The sequence below is a fragment of the Jaculus jaculus genome, chromosome 7 (assembly GCF_020740685.1).
Source record: "Jaculus jaculus isolate mJacJac1 chromosome 7, mJacJac1.mat.Y.cur, whole genome shotgun sequence".
Taxonomy (NCBI): domain Eukaryota; kingdom Metazoa; phylum Chordata; class Mammalia; order Rodentia; family Dipodidae; genus Jaculus; species Jaculus jaculus.
The window spans coordinates 152,836,284-152,856,175 of NC_059108.1; the positions used below are offsets into that span (position 1 = coordinate 152,836,284).

At 42.2% G+C, this 19,892-nt stretch overlaps 1 protein-coding gene across 4 annotated transcripts in view; it reads right to left on the reverse strand.

Annotated features, from left to right (window-relative positions):
* Window positions 1–688: 688 nt before the first annotated feature.
* The window catches only part of Vrk1 (VRK serine/threonine kinase 1), a 116,753-nt gene continuing 97,549 nt past the window's right edge, over window positions 689–19,892 (reverse strand). For all 4 annotated transcript variants that reach the window (XM_045155467.1, XM_045155468.1, XM_045155470.1 and 1 more), the window contains exons 12-13: window positions 4,460–4,544; window positions 689–1,128 (exon numbers count right to left, since the gene is read on the reverse strand). In XM_045155467.1, the coding sequence (XP_045011402.1) occupies window positions 1,097–1,128; window positions 4,460–4,544 (117 nt within the window). In that variant the 3' untranslated portion in view covers window positions 689–1,096. The remainder of the gene's footprint in view (window positions 1,129–4,459; window positions 4,545–19,892) is intronic.

The following is a 19,892-nucleotide window of genomic DNA, read 5'->3' on the forward strand; positions in this document are numbered from 1 at the left end:
AATCACTAACTATAATTTGAACACACATTAATAAGACTTCATCCACACACCACTGAAAGCACAGCTTATGCTGTAAATGTTCAATCCACTGGAAACTATGTCCAATTTCTCTAACAAAGTAAATTTTGAGGAATGTGTCTTAAACTTGTTCACAATTACATTAAAATCTTGGCTTTTAGTAGCTAAGCCAACTTAAAAACTCCCACATCTTAAATTTCTAATCATTACAACTCTCTAACTGGGTGTGGTAGTACCTACCTATAGGACTAGCACTTGGGGGGAGGACCAAGTGTTGACGGGCAGTCTGGGCCTGCCTCGCTACACAGACCCAACCTCACAGAACACGGAAGCAAGCAAACACACAGCGGACGCCCACAGCACTTGGTTTACTATACAGGTATCACTCGCTACAAGAATGAAACACCATGTGCATGAACAGGGGGCTCACAGGACGTCAAAGGAGCCAGGCCAGGCCGTCTCTGACCATGCCCCGCTTGATCACGTGACACCCATCTTCTTGTCATACAGCCTGCACAATGCTACAATCCTATGCTACCTACCTCTAAGATAGGCATACGTTTTTCTCTCATCTACACCATGTACCTATCCCACTTTTTTCCTTTCTTATTTCCTGCCTTATTTGTGTCATAAAGCAGGTCTTGCTAAGTGCTTGTGGAGAAATACAGAATCCATATAATCCAAACTTTATTGCCACAACGTAATGTGTATTTACACCAAACCAAAATTTATCTAAGTTTTGCATTTCCTTAAAAGTGAGGACTCTATCAAACACTTCCATCCTCTGAGAAGTTTCCAATGTTTAGGAAAATGCTTGTCAGAGTCATTTTCTTTGACATACTCCAAAGCCTCAAACACAGACTTGAATGGCTTCAAGTCCAACCTGAAGACTTGGGGATCTAACAAATTAGCTTTCAATAAACTGAACAAAGTATTCACTTTAATAAGGTTCGCTTTTCAAAAGCCTATCCATTTAATTAATACTCCCACCCCACAAGATTCACACAAAGAGAAGACAAGACAGAAAAGGGGAGAAAATGCAATGAAAAGGAAGAAATGTCAATTTCCAGCATCTGATTTACTTCCGGACTCTCTTTCTGGCTCTTGAACCTAAAAAAAGAATTAAAGAAATTTCATTTTTTGATGACATAGTATTTTTAAGGCTTTATTTGAGAACTTGTTAATGTCTACAAAAAAAAAATGAAAATACTGTCACTGTGACACTGGTGTAATGATATGATACTTCAAAATCAAGTGCATTAAACAATACTGTAGCACTTCCCTTTCAGTTTAAGTTTTGAATTTAAAGTCACATGAAAAAGATACAGAACTGTATTATAGCTACATTCAAATATTACTGCTCTGATAATAAATATCCTAATTGGATATTTAATTCTTAAACAATTTGCTTATGTTCTACAAGTTCAAGCTTCTCCCTGTAATTCAAAATGCCATCCATGAGCACTAACTACCTGGAGTCTGAGCTGTATGGATCAACTAGTATTTCCCCCAACCACCAACTCTGACTACTGTGAAACCAAGATCTATCTTCAAGTCTCTTTAATTTAAAATGTAACTATGTTCATAATACAATACTACTGGTAACAGGTTCAATCATAAACCCAATGTGTGAAATCTGACATTTGAAAAATCACATGCAAGTTTAGGAAACTCTTCCATCCTTTTTTTTTTTTAAAAAAAAAAAAAAAGGTTTATAAGCATGCAAGTGGAAAACTTTCTTTACAGGATGCTTATAAAAACATCCATTTCTTCACTCATGCTTTCCCAAAGAATCCCCGGGAATGAACAACTTGGTTTACTATGCAGGTATCATAATGAACAACCAAGCAGCCTCCTCTGTAGGCACAGGAGGGACACAATACATGAGCCATACATATCATGGCTACATTAACTCATTTTTAGTACAATTCCAAGACACTGGTATGGTTTTGAAATGCCAGAATATATGCTTTAAAAAAAAAAAAAAAGGCTTATCATTTTGTAAGGAGGAAAATCCCTTGCAGCAAATAACCAAATTTTCTCAATTGGTAAAAATTATGCCTTGCATAAAAATAAAAGGACTGGAGGCCTCTGTTCTCTAGAGCGCCAGCCTGCCACCGTCTCTTCCTCCCAGAAAGCCCGTCCAATACACACGCAGAAAGCTCTCAGAACGCGTGCCTGTACAATAGACCCCCAACTATTCAAAATGAGTTTAGGTATATCAAGAAAATTATACACGTCTTTAAAATGGTCTAAATAGATATTAAAGGAAAGTTGTTCCCATTTTGCTAGGCATAGCATTCTAAAAGATCACACAGTGAGAAAAATCTCTTACCATACTGTAACCCACAAATTGTGTTTGAAAATAAAATTGTTAATGAAGAAACTGACATTTCTTAAGCTGCTGTTCGGGGTAACCCTTCCTGAAACACATTTATGACACAAAACCTTAAAGCCCTAAATTGTAAAATTTTATGTTAAAAAAAAATCTAAATGTAATAATGTGCTTTCTTCAAGTTATTTTAAAGTGGTGAATATAAATAATGTGTACATTTTCACAAACCCTTGGCTTTTTTTTTTTTGCTAGAAACAATTACATTTTATCATTTCAGAAAATGTTTTTATGAATGTTTTGATAGCAAAATAACTACCTTTGTACATTAGAGAAAAACCAAACACAATGAGAAAATTTTTTTAATCTAGCAAGGCAATTCAGAGTATTATGGAAATAGAATTCAGGGCATGGATGGGTATAGGGAGTTCGGAGTGTACGTGAGTATTAAAGAACCTGTATCACAAAATTTGCTCTTAAATTATGTCTAGTTATGTTAATTATATTTTATTAATAAAATAAAAAACCAATAAACGTTTGTATAAAAAACTATGAAGAGTACAACCTGTTATCCAAATGGTGAGCACTAAGCACATTTTCTTCGTTAAAGCGCGACTCTAAAGTCACTCATCTATCAAAGCAAAAGCCTCTGGCGCTCATTAAACCGCTCTTACAGCAGTGCACGACCTGCAGGCAGCTGAGAGCCCAAAGGTGAGGGCCACCACGTGACTGGCCTGTCGGCCCTACTAGACAGTGCAGGGCTCCCTACACTCCAGCTGCTAGGCTGACACCCCAGGGATTTAGTTCCAAGCAAGACTATCACTATCGCTCCAAATGCTCCTTAGTTTTGTTCTCACTCACTGTCACAGCTGCTGCGCTAGCCTCTGGCTGAGACATGCCTCCATGCACTGCTCCTTGGGACTCCTCACTTCCTAATAACAAAATGAACAAGACAGAGGTGCAGGGAGTAAAGTAACAAAATGGCAAATGAAGACAGCGGCAGAGAAAGAAGAGTCACTACTTCAAAGCCCTTGGGCTGCAGAGTGAAGCACACACACTCCTGGTACGGTAAGCGCTCTTGGGTAAATGCAGGTAACCTGACCACCCATAGCATATAAGGAGAGATGTTACTAAAACCAGGACAAGGTGACTGTCTTCGAAAGTGGGATACCTGCCTTTCCACATACATAGGGCCGCTGTCAAACGGAAAGTAAAATATAGACCTGAGTCAGTAGGGTGTTATGCTATAATGAAGTTTTTATCAAAATAAGCCTTATCATTAGAAATATTTCCGGACCAACAAATTAATAAATAAACAGAAGGAAGTGGGTAGAAAAGAAATTTTTAAAAAGAAAACAATGCTGTGGACAGAAGTGAATCTCTCCACGGAGTCAGGAAAACATTTGTTATGGCACACAAGTCCACTTACAAATGCTGCCTTGGCGAGCATCCTTTCCAGAACAGATGCACTGTGGGCAATAATGTCAGGACCAGCTTACAAGCCACTTAAGAAAGACCTTGCTTTGTGCATCAAGCCCTTTAGAAAAGTGAAGTTTTTCAGCTTTAAGTCGTTGCCTCCTAAGTGGTTAGAGAAGGGCTGCACACCAGGGCCTCCCAGGCAAGTCTGCGCACAGCTAAGACCGCCGACCTTCGCCACCATCCCTGGAGTCGTGGGCTCAGTGTGGGGTGTGGAAAGCTGCTGACCCACTGGCAGGAGTTGTGGGTTCTACCATGCACCCTTTCATAAACCCTCTGCCGTTTGAATGCTCAGGTCTTGGCTTCCAAATCTACAAAACGAGGCCAACTCCCTAGCCCCAGCTCCATAATACTGTGAAGAGCAAATGGCACGATGTGTACAGAAGACACTCTGATGCATGCAAAAAAAACACAACAGCTTCTCTGTATGTTCTCCTCTTTGCTTCTTTTAATCTAATACTTTATCCTCTTTCTGTCTCTTAATCTAATAAAGTCTCTTTAAACCTTTTTTTAAAAAAAAAGATAACATCTATTTGCATGATATCTGATAACTAAATCAAAATGGCCAGTCCTCATCCAGTGACCAGGGCTTGCCTATGTATGAAAGAGGCTAAGCAAAGCTCATCAACTCACGTGTTTGTGCGGCTTCCTCTGTCACTGTACTTGAACATTCCATGTCTTCAACAGTAGACACTGTGCTTTCTTCTATCTTTCTCTTCTTACATATGAAAATTTTAAGAGAGAGAGAGAGAGAGAAGTAAGATGACCATGTAAGTAAGCACACAGACATAACATAGATTAGCATACAGGCAGGCCTCAAAGCAGACCAGAGCAGTCTTCACTTCAAGACAGTAGTTTTCTATGGGAAGGAATGGGAGCTACAGGAAGAGAACTTTCAGCCTGGACAGTGGGAATATCATGAATCAATATGGGCACTTTTCTAATATTTCCTTCATGTGATTTGTATTAAAAGCTTACATAAGAAAGCCATGAATTTTACTATAAATGGGTAACACTAAAAGTACAAAGCTCTCCTGCAGTCTGATTTTCTCCCCCTCTTAGGTCTGTCCTTCAGCCAGCTCCGTGTGACTCTGGAACCTAGGCTGCTCTCCCCGCGCCGCAGCCCCTCATCCAGCTCTGGCGCGGCATCCTCTACCTGGCCAGTCTTGGGCATGGTTCTGACTACTGAGCATCTCTCTATATAGGTATAATTAGAGGGGGACAAACTTTACGGCTTCCAATTTAATTATATAAAAGTCCACACTTTAGCCCAGTTTCTCAACGGTTCCTAAGAAGTTTGTATCACTTAGGAAAGCATCAGAAATGTCTGACATTTCACAGAACCACATGCAAGATCGTGTCCCCACTTATATTTTCTCATGTCCCCATTTATATTTTCCAACAATTAAAATTAAGGTAGACTTCGTCTGAGGCTGTTCCTTACTGTAGGCCATTCTGTGCACGGCTATAAGAGAATTCCTAGTGACAGCACACTGCTCTTTTCCCCAGTGGCAACCCTGGGCTCTGCTCCACAGAACTGCTGCAAAGCCAAACCTGAGCAACATGTTCTATCAACCTCACGGCCGTAAAGGGCGGGAACTGTTACCCATGCATCACAACCGACCTGACTGCTCTCACACACGTGAAGTGGCTGCACCAAGAACAGAACGCAGACAAACCCATCGTGTACCTGAAGAGAATGCTTCACATCCACAAAGAACAACCCAACTATAACTTAAGAAACTTTAAAAGGCATTCACTTAGCAGATTCGTCTATGCAGGTATTACCTCTCGAACTAGCGGAGAGTGGCTATAACTTCACATAACTGATGAGGGAAGGGGAAAGTGCCTTACATCTTTCTTTTCCAAAGTGTTGCTTCATGATTACCATCTAAACCCTGCTGGGCTGAACAGATTGGCTCGATAATTACATACAATAACTGCAGTGGGCAGGTAACCCTCAGCTGGCACAGGGCAGCTCCCCCGTGAGAACTTCCATATGCAAACTGCACTGATGGAGTGCATTAGGTACATCTTTGCTGCTGGTGCCCAGGCCTGATTAACGCAGCCAGGACTCCAAGGTTAGCATGTCAGCAGATTTGTGATGCATTAGGCAGGAATAAACACAGACACTTTTGTTCGCTCAGACCAAAATTAAGGAGGAGCATTTCAGTACTACGCTGCTTTCCATTCAGGAGAGAATGCATTTTCTAGGCTTGGGAGGGCAGGTTTTTAAGTACGCATCATACGGGAGCGATCCAATGTTTCTGCCGAAGAACCCAGTGCATTCATCTTGTTTCTAGGGTTATTTAATACAAAGGAGTGTCTTACTCTTCATGCAGGTAAATGACAAGGAATGAAAATCAGACAGCATTCAACCAACAAAAGGAACACGTGTGCTGTGAGTGGCACAGGTCAGGGAGCACCAGGTGACACAGTGCACACCACGAGCTGATCTCCTGCCTGACTTGGCTGGCGACGCAGGTCATGTGGAAGGGAAGGGTCCTTGGTCGAAGCACCACCAGCTAGCAGAACAAAACAACCTTCCAACTTCACAGGCACTGGATAAGGCAATGCACATAAGTCCAAACAATGCACTGCCAGGTTCTTTGGATTATCTTGGTGTCTGTCAACATCCTCAGGGCCTACGCTGAGTGCCTCTGAATTAAAAACAGCGTCGCAAAACTGACTGTGTGAACCTCTACCAGGTTTCACAGGTGCCTTTACTTGCATTTATAAATGAAAGCAAGATCTTGTGTGACACACAAAAAAAACTTACAAAATACACTTTAATTCAGCATAGCTAAAATATCCTGAAGAATTAGACTTATTTGAAAGAATATGTATGTATATATATATATATTATATCACATTGTTTTTTGAAGTATTCAGATATACTAGGTTACTTTAGTTAATTAGTTGTGTTTCACTTCCAGGCTGGACACAGGCTAGACACATCTGACTGGTAAGTCACTAGGGGTCTAACACTCACTGGAGCCCAGTCTCCCTGCCTCAGTGTGCCCAGTGTGAGAGGCGAAACCACAATCCAAGTTGTGGCTTCCAAGTCAGCACAGAATATTGAGTCCAGGTACATCTGCAGCCTTTAAGAAAAGCAATCAGACCCAGGGCTGTTTCCAAGAAGAGGCTTAGGCAATGCTCCGGGCCTTGCCCCTTATTACACACATCAGACATATTTATTTTTAAAACTGACACTATACAGCCTGAAAGGTCCAGGTTCATGGTGCTTATTACACAGGTCATAGGACCGCAAGCACACACAGACACGCATGCATGCAAGACACACGTGCACACATTGGGAAACTTCACTTAGTCCATCAAACCATTTACAGTCACCATATAAACATGCAATTGATAAATCACTACTGAATTCCTTAAGAGTAATAAAAAATAGGTTATTAGTTACATAAGAGCAATGGAGGGAAAGGAAGTAAAAGAAAAGCAAACATATGGCATATCACAATTATTTACGTTTTAGAGGATTTAGTTAGGATCTACTAGACCAACAACAACCAAAAGACAGTCATACGAGAAGAGGACTTGCCTAGTGTTTCTGAGCTAGTGGCAAAGACTAGAACTCAAGAGCCGCTGCTTCTCACAACACTTCTCCACAAAACTATGCTGTCTCCCCACGCAACTTTTTAGCATGAAGCAGCGTTTCTGTTGAGCTATGGTTCCACTGTGGTGTGTTTAGTTTCTGAAGAGGTACAGCGCACGGCATTGTGAACTTGGTGGACACAAGCCTCACGACCCTCTCTCCCGTGGGTCCATGTGCTCTTCCCGGCTTAGGAGGGACGAGGGCTGCATGCTCTCCCTAGCTCTACTTAGTGGCTCTGTCTAAGCAACGATCCAGTGACTCCAGGAGCAGGAGATTCTTTACTACCTCACTTGAAGTCCCTCAACAACTGAATAAAAAACTACCACAGATTTAAAAACAAAAACATGAATAATATTTAAATGGACATTAGATGACCAAACACGTTTTTAAAAGATCTGATATAATTACCTGAAACTAAGATGGGAAGGACGTTAGGAAATGAACAAATAACTTTTAAAGGGGACAGATGACGTTTGAAAACCAATTTAAATACATGGTTAGAATACATTAAAATGCTTTAGTATTTGAAGTGAGTGGAAGTGAGGAAGCTGGAGGAAGAAGTACTGTAACTTCTCCCACCACAGCCCCAACCACCTGAACATCAATCCATGGCACCAGCATGTCCTCTGCAAGCACCCACTCTGCGCTTGGCACTGGCACTGGCTTCATTCTCAATGCTGACAAACAGACCCCTCCCTTGTCTTTCTGAAAGTTGTATAAGAAATCCCCTTAGCATGACACAGGGGGTGTTCATGGGTGAACACTACAATCATGCTCACATGAAAGTTCATTTTCTTGAAGTTTTAATTCCTTTGTTTTGTTTCTGAGGTAAAGTCTCACTCTAGCCCAGGCTGACCTGGAACTCATTCAGTAGTCCCAGGCTGGTCTCAAATTCACAGTGTGGGCCACTAAGCTCAGCCTGGAAATATTAATTCCTTTAAAAAAAAATTTCACTTTAGAGAGCACAAGAGCGAGAGCAAGAGTGAGTTGGCACACCAGAGCCTCAGGCACTACAATCAACCTCCAGATGCTTACGCCACCTAGTGGGCATGTGTGACCTTGTGCTTGCCTTACCTTTGTGCATCAGGCTTATGTGGGGGATCTGGAGAGTTGAACATAGGTCCTTAGGCTTCGCAGGCAAGCACCTTAACCGCAAAGCCATCTCTCCAGCCCTAGAAATATTAATTCTTATGCAAATGCAACACATCCATGCTTCACAGTCAGCTCTTAATTTTGTTCAGTTTATATCTCTACCAACAATTCTATGATCTGCTTTAGAGGTGCAACGAAGAAATATAACTCAAGTATTCTGCTAACTATTAACAGCTCTGGGGTAATTTTAAATACATATATAACATAAAAATTTGGAATATAGGCAGCTATGGCGGCACATGCCTTTAGTCCCAGCACTTAGGGGCAGAGGGAGGAGGACTGCCATGAGTTCTAGACCAGCCTGAGACTACATAGTGAATTCCAGGTTAGCCTGGGCTTAAGGGAGACCCTACTTCAAAAAATAAAAACAACAAGTTTGGAATATCAATGATCTTTCCTAGGTCAAGCTATCCACTCTTGCAACACTATGAAAAACTAAGAATTTAAGTATCTGAAAAGAAGTACACCTAAAAATTCTCACTGATCCATTCAAGTGTGTCCAAAAATGCTGGCACTGTTTTTTTCTTTTTCTTTCTTTTTTGGTTTTTCAAGGTAGGATCTCACTCTAGCTTAGTCTGACCGGGAATTCACTATGTAGACTCTAGGTGATCCACCTACCTTTGCCTCCTGAGTGCTGGGATTTAAGGAATGCACCACCATGCCCAGCCTAAAAAAAAAAAAAAAAAAAAAATGCTGGTGCATTTATAACGTGGATCACAAGAAATAAAGGAGGGCTAGTTCAGCTGGCTGCTCTTAGAGCTGACCACTTTACTCATGGACACCACTGGCTAGCCAGAGCATTGCTCCAAAAGGGCGTGCCATCAACTGCGCACACCCATCTGCTATTCTGCAACATGTTCTTACCTGTTCAGTGGGGCTTCCACAGGGCCTAGAAAGACAGATACTTCCCTTCCATTCACCTTTATCCTAGAAAGAATCAGCCAGTGAACAGACAAACTGAGATGCAGCTAGAGGAGCACGGCACATACCAGATCCTACTCTCATCGAAAGTCCATGGAATCACTGGGCATGGTGGCGCACACCTTTAATCCCAGCACTCAGGAGGCAGAGGTAGGAGGATCACCGTGAGTTCAATGCTACCTTAAGACTGTAGTGGTTGGAGGACTGTTGCGCCAATTCTCTCTTGTGCTCTCTCATTAAAAAAAAGAGAGAGAGAGAGAGGAGGAGGGGGAGGGAGAGGAGGAGGAGAAGAAAGAAGAAAGAAGCAGCAGCAGCATGCCAATAAATTAAACTACCAAAACATAAAAAGGAGAAATTTATGAATATTTATAGCACATAAAAAATAGCTTAAGTGCCAGGTAAGGTGGGCAGGGTATGGCTATAATCCCAGCACTTAGCAAGCAGGAGGACCATAAATTCAAGGTCAACATGGGTTACAAAGCTAGTTCGAGGCCAGTCTGTACTACACACTGAGGCTGTCTTAACAATACCTAAATGAACAAAGTTGAAAAGTCTTACTCTGAAAGAACAATTATTCACAAAGGAACAAAATTTTGGAAAAGTTATTAAAAGTTAAAGAAAACAGATTTTAAAAGCTGATTTAAAAATAAAAACATTTTAAAGCATGGTTGTAGTGCTGGGAAGATCTTAGCAGTTAAGGCATTTGCCTGCAAAGTCAAAGGACAGAGGTTCAATTCCCAGGACCCACGTAAGCCAGATGTACAAGGTGGCACATGCATCTGGAGTTCGAGTTCGTTTATAGCGGCTGAAGGCCCTGGCGAGCCCATTCTCAATATCTCCCCCCCTTCTCTCCCTCTTTCTCTCCCTCTCCCTCTCTCTCTCTCACCCTCCCTCCCTTCCTTCCTCCCTCCCCCTCTTTCTCTCTCGTCCTGAAGTAAACAAATAAAATATTTTAAAACACGTTCATAATCTGAGCCCTCAGGGGTCAAGGGCAAGGAGGTTTCAGGGTGCCTTCAAGAGCATCCTTGGCTACTCTGCCTTAAGGAGGATCTTTATTGATAAAGGCAAACAAAGAAACTACTGAGCTAACCAAATCAAGCAGTAATTACTATGGAACTTATATATTAGAAATAACAAAGTCCAGCTGACAACAGAGTGGCATGAAGCAAAAGTTTGGGATTATCACAGGTGACAGAAAAGACAGAATCAAAATGGAGCCATCAGAACTAGAGCTGAGACAGGTATGAGCTCTACAAAGAGGAGACTGCAATGCACCTGAGATGGAGGAGTGACCGTCTAAATGAAGGTGGGTAGACTTTATTCGGAAAAGGAACTCTGTAGAGATGTCAGTTCTCCCGAAATTGGCCTCCTGAGTCAATGCAAACTCAATCAAAATCTCAGAAGTACTCCTGTGGAAATTACTGGTGTTTATAACAAGGGAAAAGTTTCAAGGGTCCCCAAACAAAAAAAAGACAATCTTGAGGACCAATGCTGGAAAAGTTACACTGTCAGATATAATCATGAAGCCGAGACCAAACAGGATGGCATTAGCACAAGAACTGGCAAGCAGGCCAGTGAAAACAACTGGGGGCCCACAAACAGTCAAAACCACACAGTAGGCTAGACATAGTGGTGCACACCTTTAATTCCAGCACTTGGGAAGTGAGGTAGGAGAATTGCCATGAGTTCAAAGCCAGCCTGAGACTACAGAGTGCATTTCAGGTCATCCTGGGCTAGAGTGATACCCTACCTCAAACAAACAAGCAAACAAAAAATCCTCTATAGTTACGTGACAGTACTGCCTGCAATACTGTGAGGACATTATGTTCTTTCCAATATACATTTCAGATCAAGCAGCTACCCAGAAGAAGAAACAATACTAACTGGCATCACATAAAATCTGTCTTCTACTGTTGTACACCTAAAGGCAATGGATAAAATTTCTATAAGACAACACAGTATCACAACTTTGAGGCAGACAAAAAAGTTCCTTAAATAAATATAAAAACATAAACCATTAACAGAAAGACTTATAAATTGGGCTCCATTAAAACAAAGAACAGTTCAATCAAGATATGCCATCTGAAAGTGATGGTACACACAGCGCACACACCGAATGCACACGCAGATGCCTTCCTGAGAGTGGCGGCACACGCAGTGCACACACCGAATGCACACGCAGATACCTTCCTGAGAGTGGCGGCACACGCAGCGCACACACCGAATGCACACGCAGATGCCTTCCTGAGAGTGACGCAGGTTCGATTCTCCAGGTCCCATGTAAGCCAGATGCACAAGGTGGAGCATGCGTGTTGAGTTTGTTTGCAGTGACTAGAGGTCCTGGTGTGCCCATTCTCTGTTTCTCTTCTTCCCTCCCTCTCTCTGTCTCTAATAAGTAAATTTAAATTAAACATTTTTTAAAAGGTGGGTGGCATTTCTGGAGGCGACACAGATGCTGTCTGGTCACTACCCCCCACACAAACAACAAACACTTGCACATGCATGCATACACCTACAGTAAATTTTAAAAAAAGGATAGCAAAGGAAAAACACTGTTAGCAAATACTGAGTTCTACAGAACTATGAGCAAAGTATTAGGGAACAGAAATAATCGGCTTCAACAATATACATTTATATGATTAAATTAAAACACAGCACATCTCTATGACCAGGCATGCTCAAATGCTGACAGACTTTCCCCCAGCTCAGTGACGTGCATGGGGCAATGTGACTTAAACTGTGGCACACGGTGGTGCACGTGGCCTGGCCACCCCCTCAGAGAGGCAGCTGCAAATCTGGGACAGGACGCTCTGGCCCTCTTCACCACCAGTAGCCTGTGGCCGAGGACCCCATGGCTAGGGCTCATGCAGGTAAGGGCCAGAAGGGAGTTATCAGTGGTTGGTGATTTTTTCAGAGAAACTGGAGAAAGAACAACTAGCATTAGCACAACCGAAAAAAAAGAAATGAACTTGAAATACTAGGAGACAAAACAGAAAGAAGGGTATGGGCATGTCATTCATATACTGTCAGAAACCGAAAAACCAAGCTAGGCCTGTTGGTGGGTACAGAACCCTAGCTTGCTGGGAGGCTGAAGCAGAGGAGCAGAAGCCCTGCTTATGCTCCACAGTGAGCTCAGGACTAGTCAAGGCAACTTAGTAAGACCTTGTCTCAAAACAGAAGTTTATTTAAATGGGGGAGGGGCAGTTAGAGAATGCTTGCCTAGTGTACATGAAGCCCTAGGTTCAATGCCCAGTACTATGAAAAGAAATAAAAATGAGACCTACTCAATGAATCCTTATGGGTGAGACACAGGCTATTCCAATCTGCATCTCTTTCTGTGGAGTTGAGAAGGCAGCTTAATCAAAACTCTACAAGATAATAGCTAATGGAGGTATTAATGGTCTTTTAACTTGCCAAGTTCCTTGTAGTAAATTAAGCTGTTCTTAACCCCGATGGGATAGGGAAGAATTCTTCACGGATGGGACTACACATTATTGATCTTTGAAGCCCCAGAGAGCTAGCCTAGACGAGGTATCTATATTACATCTTTTGCATTGCTATTTTATGTTGATTTAAGAGTGAGTGTGCACTAAATCCAGTAACTATGGGGATACGGTGCCAGATTCTAGTGAAAGGTTTCAGTCTTATCAACAAGGCACATTTTAACTCTGGTTTTGCTTTTATGTGTGTAGTAGTGGGAGTTGAACCCAGGGTCTACTGAATATTAAAAAGTGTTCTACCAGATAGCAAATCCTTAGCTGTCTTTTTACTTTTTATTTTTGAAACAAGGTCTTCCTAAGTTACCCAGGCTGGCCATGAACTCACTGTATACCCCAGGCAGATGCTGAACTTGTGATCCTCCCTTTCAGCTGGAGTTATAGGCCTGCATCAGGCCCAGCTAGCTTGACTTTTCAAGGACAGGTTTATATGCTTCTATTTGATCTCTTACTTCTTGAGCCTTAAACATTCTGAAGTGCTATGCCTTAAAAAAAAAAAAAAAAAAAACCTTTGGCTATTGAAAAGAACACAGTCCTAAGTGGGTAAATTCATATTTCACTTTTGTTTTCAAATATCCTATACCATAATCAAGCACGCTTACAAAAGCATGGAGAGAAACTTGCTTCATTCTTTCCATTCTTAACCAATTCATGTTAATTTTACCATAAGAGACATCTCCCGGGAACTTAAAGAGAAATTTATATTGAATTGATTAACTTAGCCCTTTACAAAAGATAATAGTCTGGTAGCTACAAGCACATACTTTATACTTCCAAAGAGAAAAGGAAGAGGGAGCAAATATGGTAATTATAAGAGTTAAAAGTGTTTCTAGAACTAAATGCCACACTTAGTTCTGAGCCTCCTGGCAACCAAAGCAAAGAAAGAAAACAAAAAAAAAAAAAAAAAACATGGAATTATAGACCTTGCTAAGAAAGTGTAACTGTTTCTCAAATGTTTTTCCTTGTAGGAATTCATCCCAACTTTTAGATGAGAATTTACAATTTGTATAGAAAAAATGTTTTGTGGCTTACAAAAAGAAAAGTCTTTATAAAAAAGTTGGTGGTGGGCCTGGTGACATAGTCTACAGTCACAAAGCCAGAAGGCTAAGGCAATAGGACTGTGAGTTCAAAACCAGTCTAGACTGCACAGTGAGTTCAAAGCCAGGCTGGGCAACTTGGCAAAACCCTGCCTCAAAACTAAAAAGGAAAGAGGGCTGGAGATAAGCGTTTAGGAGTACAGTGCTTGCTGAACACTTAAGAGCCAAAGTCCAATATCTAGTACTACCAAGAAAAAAGGAAAAACAATCGGTCTAGTTCAAGCATTTCACTTTACAAACAAAAGGCCAACAAAACTAACACAAATCATTTCAAATTATTGACCAGCAAACAGTTTCATAATTTTTTAAAAATTTATTTGCAAGCAGATGATAGACAGACAGACAGACAGATAGGCAGGGAATGGGCACACCATGCATGCGTCACTTTCTTACATGAGTCCTGGGGAGTCAAATCCAGGCCGTCACACTTTGCATGAAAGCGCTTTTAGCTGCAGAGTCACCTCCACAGCCCCAGTTTCACAATTTAACCAAGATCTGTTCTTAATTTTTCGTTTCTTTTCACTACAAAAATAGCCCTTGCAAGCAATGAGAATAGGAAAAATCAGTAAACTAATGAAATAAACCTTCTATTCACTTAACTAAACATGTATTTGTTTCTGCTTTAAATGAAGCTTTATACATGTATGTAACCCAACAGGAACATATGAGCCTTGTAAACCTCAAAGACACAGGAGAATGACAAGGTCACTGAGGTTAGCTCTGCAGCAAGCTGACCCATGTGGGTGTGAAGCCATCCTTCCGGCCTGCACATCTAAGCACCAGGAACTTGCTGACAACACAGTCTCACTGCATATCTTCTCAACCAACAACATTTTTGGAGAAGCATTAAAGAAACTAGCAATAAATATTCATGAAAGAAATGTGTGTGAGCAAAAAAGATGTGTATTGTATGCTAGCATAAGCGCAAACAGCTTAACGTCTCAGTGAATGCTTCTCAATGCACACCTCACCCTTACCATTTCAAACCTCCGTCTGGCCTTTAAGCACACTTGTGGACCACAACACTGGAGTAGATAAAATTATGTCAACCTTGTGAAGGAAAACGTGCACAAGTACATAGATATGTACACCGCCAGATTCTGTGACATTACTAAAAGCCAGCTTCCTTCCAAAGAAAGTATACTTTATAATCTGATCTTCAAGTACCTATTTCCTTTGTAAGTTTAGGACTTCATGAAAATCTCTGAGTAAGCTTTTCCAGATTTTACAGATTATTTTCAAATCTTTTTTCTCATATTTGGAATACAAGCAGTCAGGGAAATCTGAAATTTACAGAGTTAATTAACAACAGTAAACTTAAAAATGTGAAAAATATTTTTCTTCTAAAAGTAGATTTGCTCTCCAATACAAAGCCAATACATTAAATAATTTGAGATGATAAAGGAATAAACTTATCAATTATTATAAAAACTATTATAAAAAATAACCAATAGTAAATGAGCAAGTTAATGAAGACCTAAGAAACCTAAACTTTTTAAAGTGATACTAGGGATTCTTCACATGTTTATATATTATTTCCATCATAAAAGTAATTATTTACTAATATTCTACTCAAAAAAAATTCCATAAAGTGCCAATAAAACCAACAATTCTTTAAAGAGTAAGTTAATGTTTTAATATAGACACAGAAAGCCAACAAGAAGTTTCCATATGCCCACATATGTCACCGCATCCACCAACAAAGAAAGCCAACACCCTGAAGAGGTGGCTTAAAAGAAAACATAAATGATAAATTAAGTGTCCCATCAAAATCTCTGACAGACAACAGCATCGCAAATTAAAACCACTTTAGGTGTTCAACAACCAGCTGGCATGTGGAAGAAACACCAGGTACTTATCGTCCACAACCCTCTGCACACTGCTCTACCATCATTGAGAGACTGCCGTATACAGTGGTGACAACTATTTCCTTACTAAGGCATCGGTATTCCCTCCCTGAGCGGTCTTTCCTCCTAGCAGTGGTGGTCTGATTCAGGTGTTCCCCATAAACTTATGTGTCCTGAAGGCTAGGTGCCCAGCCAGTGGCAAGCTGGGAATTCGAGCCTCCTGGAGGTGATGCATTGTTAGGTGCAAGCTTATGGCTGTTACAGCCAGCTTCCCCTTGCCAGTGTCTGCACATTCTCATGCTGCTATTGTCTAGCTGGTGTTGGCCAGGAAGTGATGTCCACCCCTGCTCATGCCATTGTTTCCCCTTCCTCTCCAGTCTATAAGCCAAAATAGACCCTTTCCTCCCTCAGGTGCGCTTGGGTGTGTCCCTTGTGCGGCAACTTGAAACTGACTACTGCACTAGCACTATGCATGGTCTCATCATGACTACTGCACTAGCACTATGCATGCTCTCATCATGACTACTGCACGAGCACTATGCATGCTCTCATCATGACTACTGCACTAGCACTATGCATGGTCTCATCATGACTACTGCACGAGCACTATGCATGGTCTCATCATGACTACTGCACGAGCACTATGCATGGTCTCATCATGACTACTGCACGAGCACTATGCATGGTCTCATCATGACTACTGCACTAGCACTATGCATGCTCTCATCATGACTACTGCACTAGCACTATGCATGGTCTCATCATGACTACTGCACGAGCACTATGCATGGTCTCATCATGACTACTGCACGAGCACTATGCATGCTCTCATCATGACTACTGCACGAGCACTATGCATGGTCTCATCATGACTACTGCACTAGCACTATGCATGCTCTCATCATGACTACTGCACTAGCACTATGCATGGTCTCATCATGACTACTGCACGAGCACTATGCATGGGTCATCATGACTACTGCACTAGCACTATGCATGGTCTCATCATGACTACTGCACTAGCACTATGCATGGTCTCATCATGACTACTGCACGAGCACTATGCATGGGTCATCATGACTACTGCACTAGCACTATGCATGGTCTCATCATGACTACTGCACTAGCACTATGCATGCTCTCATCATGACTACTGCACTAGCACTATTCATGCTCTCATCATGACTACTGCACGAGCACTATGCATGGTCTCATCATGACTACTGCACTAGCACTATGCATGCTCTCATCATGACTACTGCACTAGCACTATGCATGCTCTCATCATGACTACTGCACGAGCACTATGCATGGTCTCATCATGACTACTGCACGAGCACTATGCATGCTCTCATCATGACTACTGCACTAGCACTATGCATGCTCTCATCATGACTACTGCACTAGCACTATGCATGGTCTCATCATGACTACTGCACGAGCACTATGCATGGGTCATCATGACTACTGCACTAGCACTATGCATGCTCTCATCATGACTACTGCACGAGCACTATGCATGGTCTCATCATGACTACTGCACTAGCACTATGCATGGTCTCATCATGACTACTGCACTAGCACTATGCATGCTCTCATCATGACTACTGCACGAGCACTATGCATGGTCTCATCATGACTACTGCACGAGCACTATGCATGGGTCATCATGACTACTGCACTAGCACTATGCATGCTCTCATCATGACTACTGCACGAGCACTATGCATGGTCTCATCATGACTACTGCACGAGCACTATGCATGCTCTCATCATGACTACTGCACTAGCACTATGCATGCTCTCATCATGACTACTGCACTAGCACTATGCATGGTCTCATCATGACTACTGCACTAGCACTATGCATGCTCTCATCATGACTACTGCACGAGCACTATGCATGGTCTCATCATGACTACTGCACGAGCACTATGCATGGTCTCATCATGACTACTGCACGAGCACTATGCATGCTCTCATCATGACTACTGCACTAGCACTATGCATGCTCTCATCATGACTACTGCACGAGCACTATGCATGGTCTCATCATGACTACTGCACTAGCACTATGCATGCTCTCATCATGACTACTGCACGAGCACTATGCATGGTCTCATCATGACTACTGCACGAGCACTATGCATGGTCTCATCATGACTACTGCACTAGCACTATGCATGGTCTCATCATGACTACTGCACGAGCACTATGCATGCTCTCATCATGACTACTGCACTAGCACTATGCATGCTCTCATCATGACTACTGCACTAGCACTATGCATGGTCTCATCATGACTACTGCACTAGCACTATGCATGCTCTCATCATGACTACTGCACGAGCACTATGCATGGTCTCATCATGACTACTGCACGAGCACTATGCATGGTCTCATCATGACTACTGCACGAGCACTATGCATGCTCTCATCATGACTACTGCACTAGCACTATGCATGCTCTCATCATGACTACTGCACTAGCACTATGCATGCTCTCATCATGACTACTGCACGAGCACTATGCATGGTCTCATCATGACTACTGCACTAGCACTATGCATGCTCTCATCATGACTACTGCACGAGCACTATGCATGGTCTCATCATGACTACTGCACGAGCACTATGCATGGTCTCATCATGACTACTGCACTAGCACTATGCATGGTCTCATCATGACTACTGCACGAGCACTATGCATGCTCTCATCATGACTACTGCACTAGCACTATGCATGCTCTCATCATGACTACTGCACGAGCACTATGCATGGTCTCATCATGACTACTGCACTAGCACTATGCATGGTCTCATCATGACTACTGCACGAGCACTATGCATGGTCTCATCATGACTACTGCACTAGCACTATGCATGGTCTCATCATGACTACTGCACTAGCACTATGCATGCTCTCATCATGACTACTGCACTAGCACTATGCATGGTCTCATCATGACTACTGCACTAGCACTATGCATGCTCTCATCATGACTACTGCACGAGCACTATGCATGGTCTCATCATGACTACTGCACGAGCACTATGCATGCTCTCATCATGACTACTGCACTAGCACTATGCATGCTCTCATCATGACTACTGCACTAGCACTATGCATGCTCTCATCATGACTACTGCACTAGCACTATGCATGGTCTCATCATGACTACTGCACTAGCACTATGCATGGGTCATCATGACTACTGCACGAGCACTATGCATGGTCTCATCATGACTACTGCACTAGCACTATGCATGCTCTCATCATGACTACTGCACGAGCACTATGCATGGTCTCATCATGACTACTGCACTAGCACTATGCATGGTCTCATCATGACTACTGCACTAGCACTATGCATGGTCTCATCATGACTACTGCACGAGCACTATGCATGCTCTCATCATGACTACTGCACGAGCACTATGCATGCTCTCATCATGACTACTGCACTAGCACTATGCATGCTCTCATCATGACTACTGCACTAGCACTATGCATGGTCTCATCATGACTACTGCACGAGCACTATGCATGGGTCATCATGACTACTGCACTAGCACTATGCATGGTCTCATCATGACTACTGCACGAGCACTATGCATGGGTCATCATGACTACTGCACTAGCACTATGCATGGTCTCATCATGACTACTGCACTAGCACTATGCATGGTCTCATCATGACTACTGCACTAGCACTATGCATGGGTCATCATGACTACTGCACTAGCACTATGCATGGTCTCATCATGACTACTGCACGAGCACTATGCATGGGTCATCATGACTACTGCACTAGCACTATGCATGGTCTCACCATGACTACTGCACTAGCACTATGCATGGTCTCATCATGACTACTGCACTAGCACTATGCATGCTCTCATCATGACTACTGCACTAGCACTATGCATGCTCTC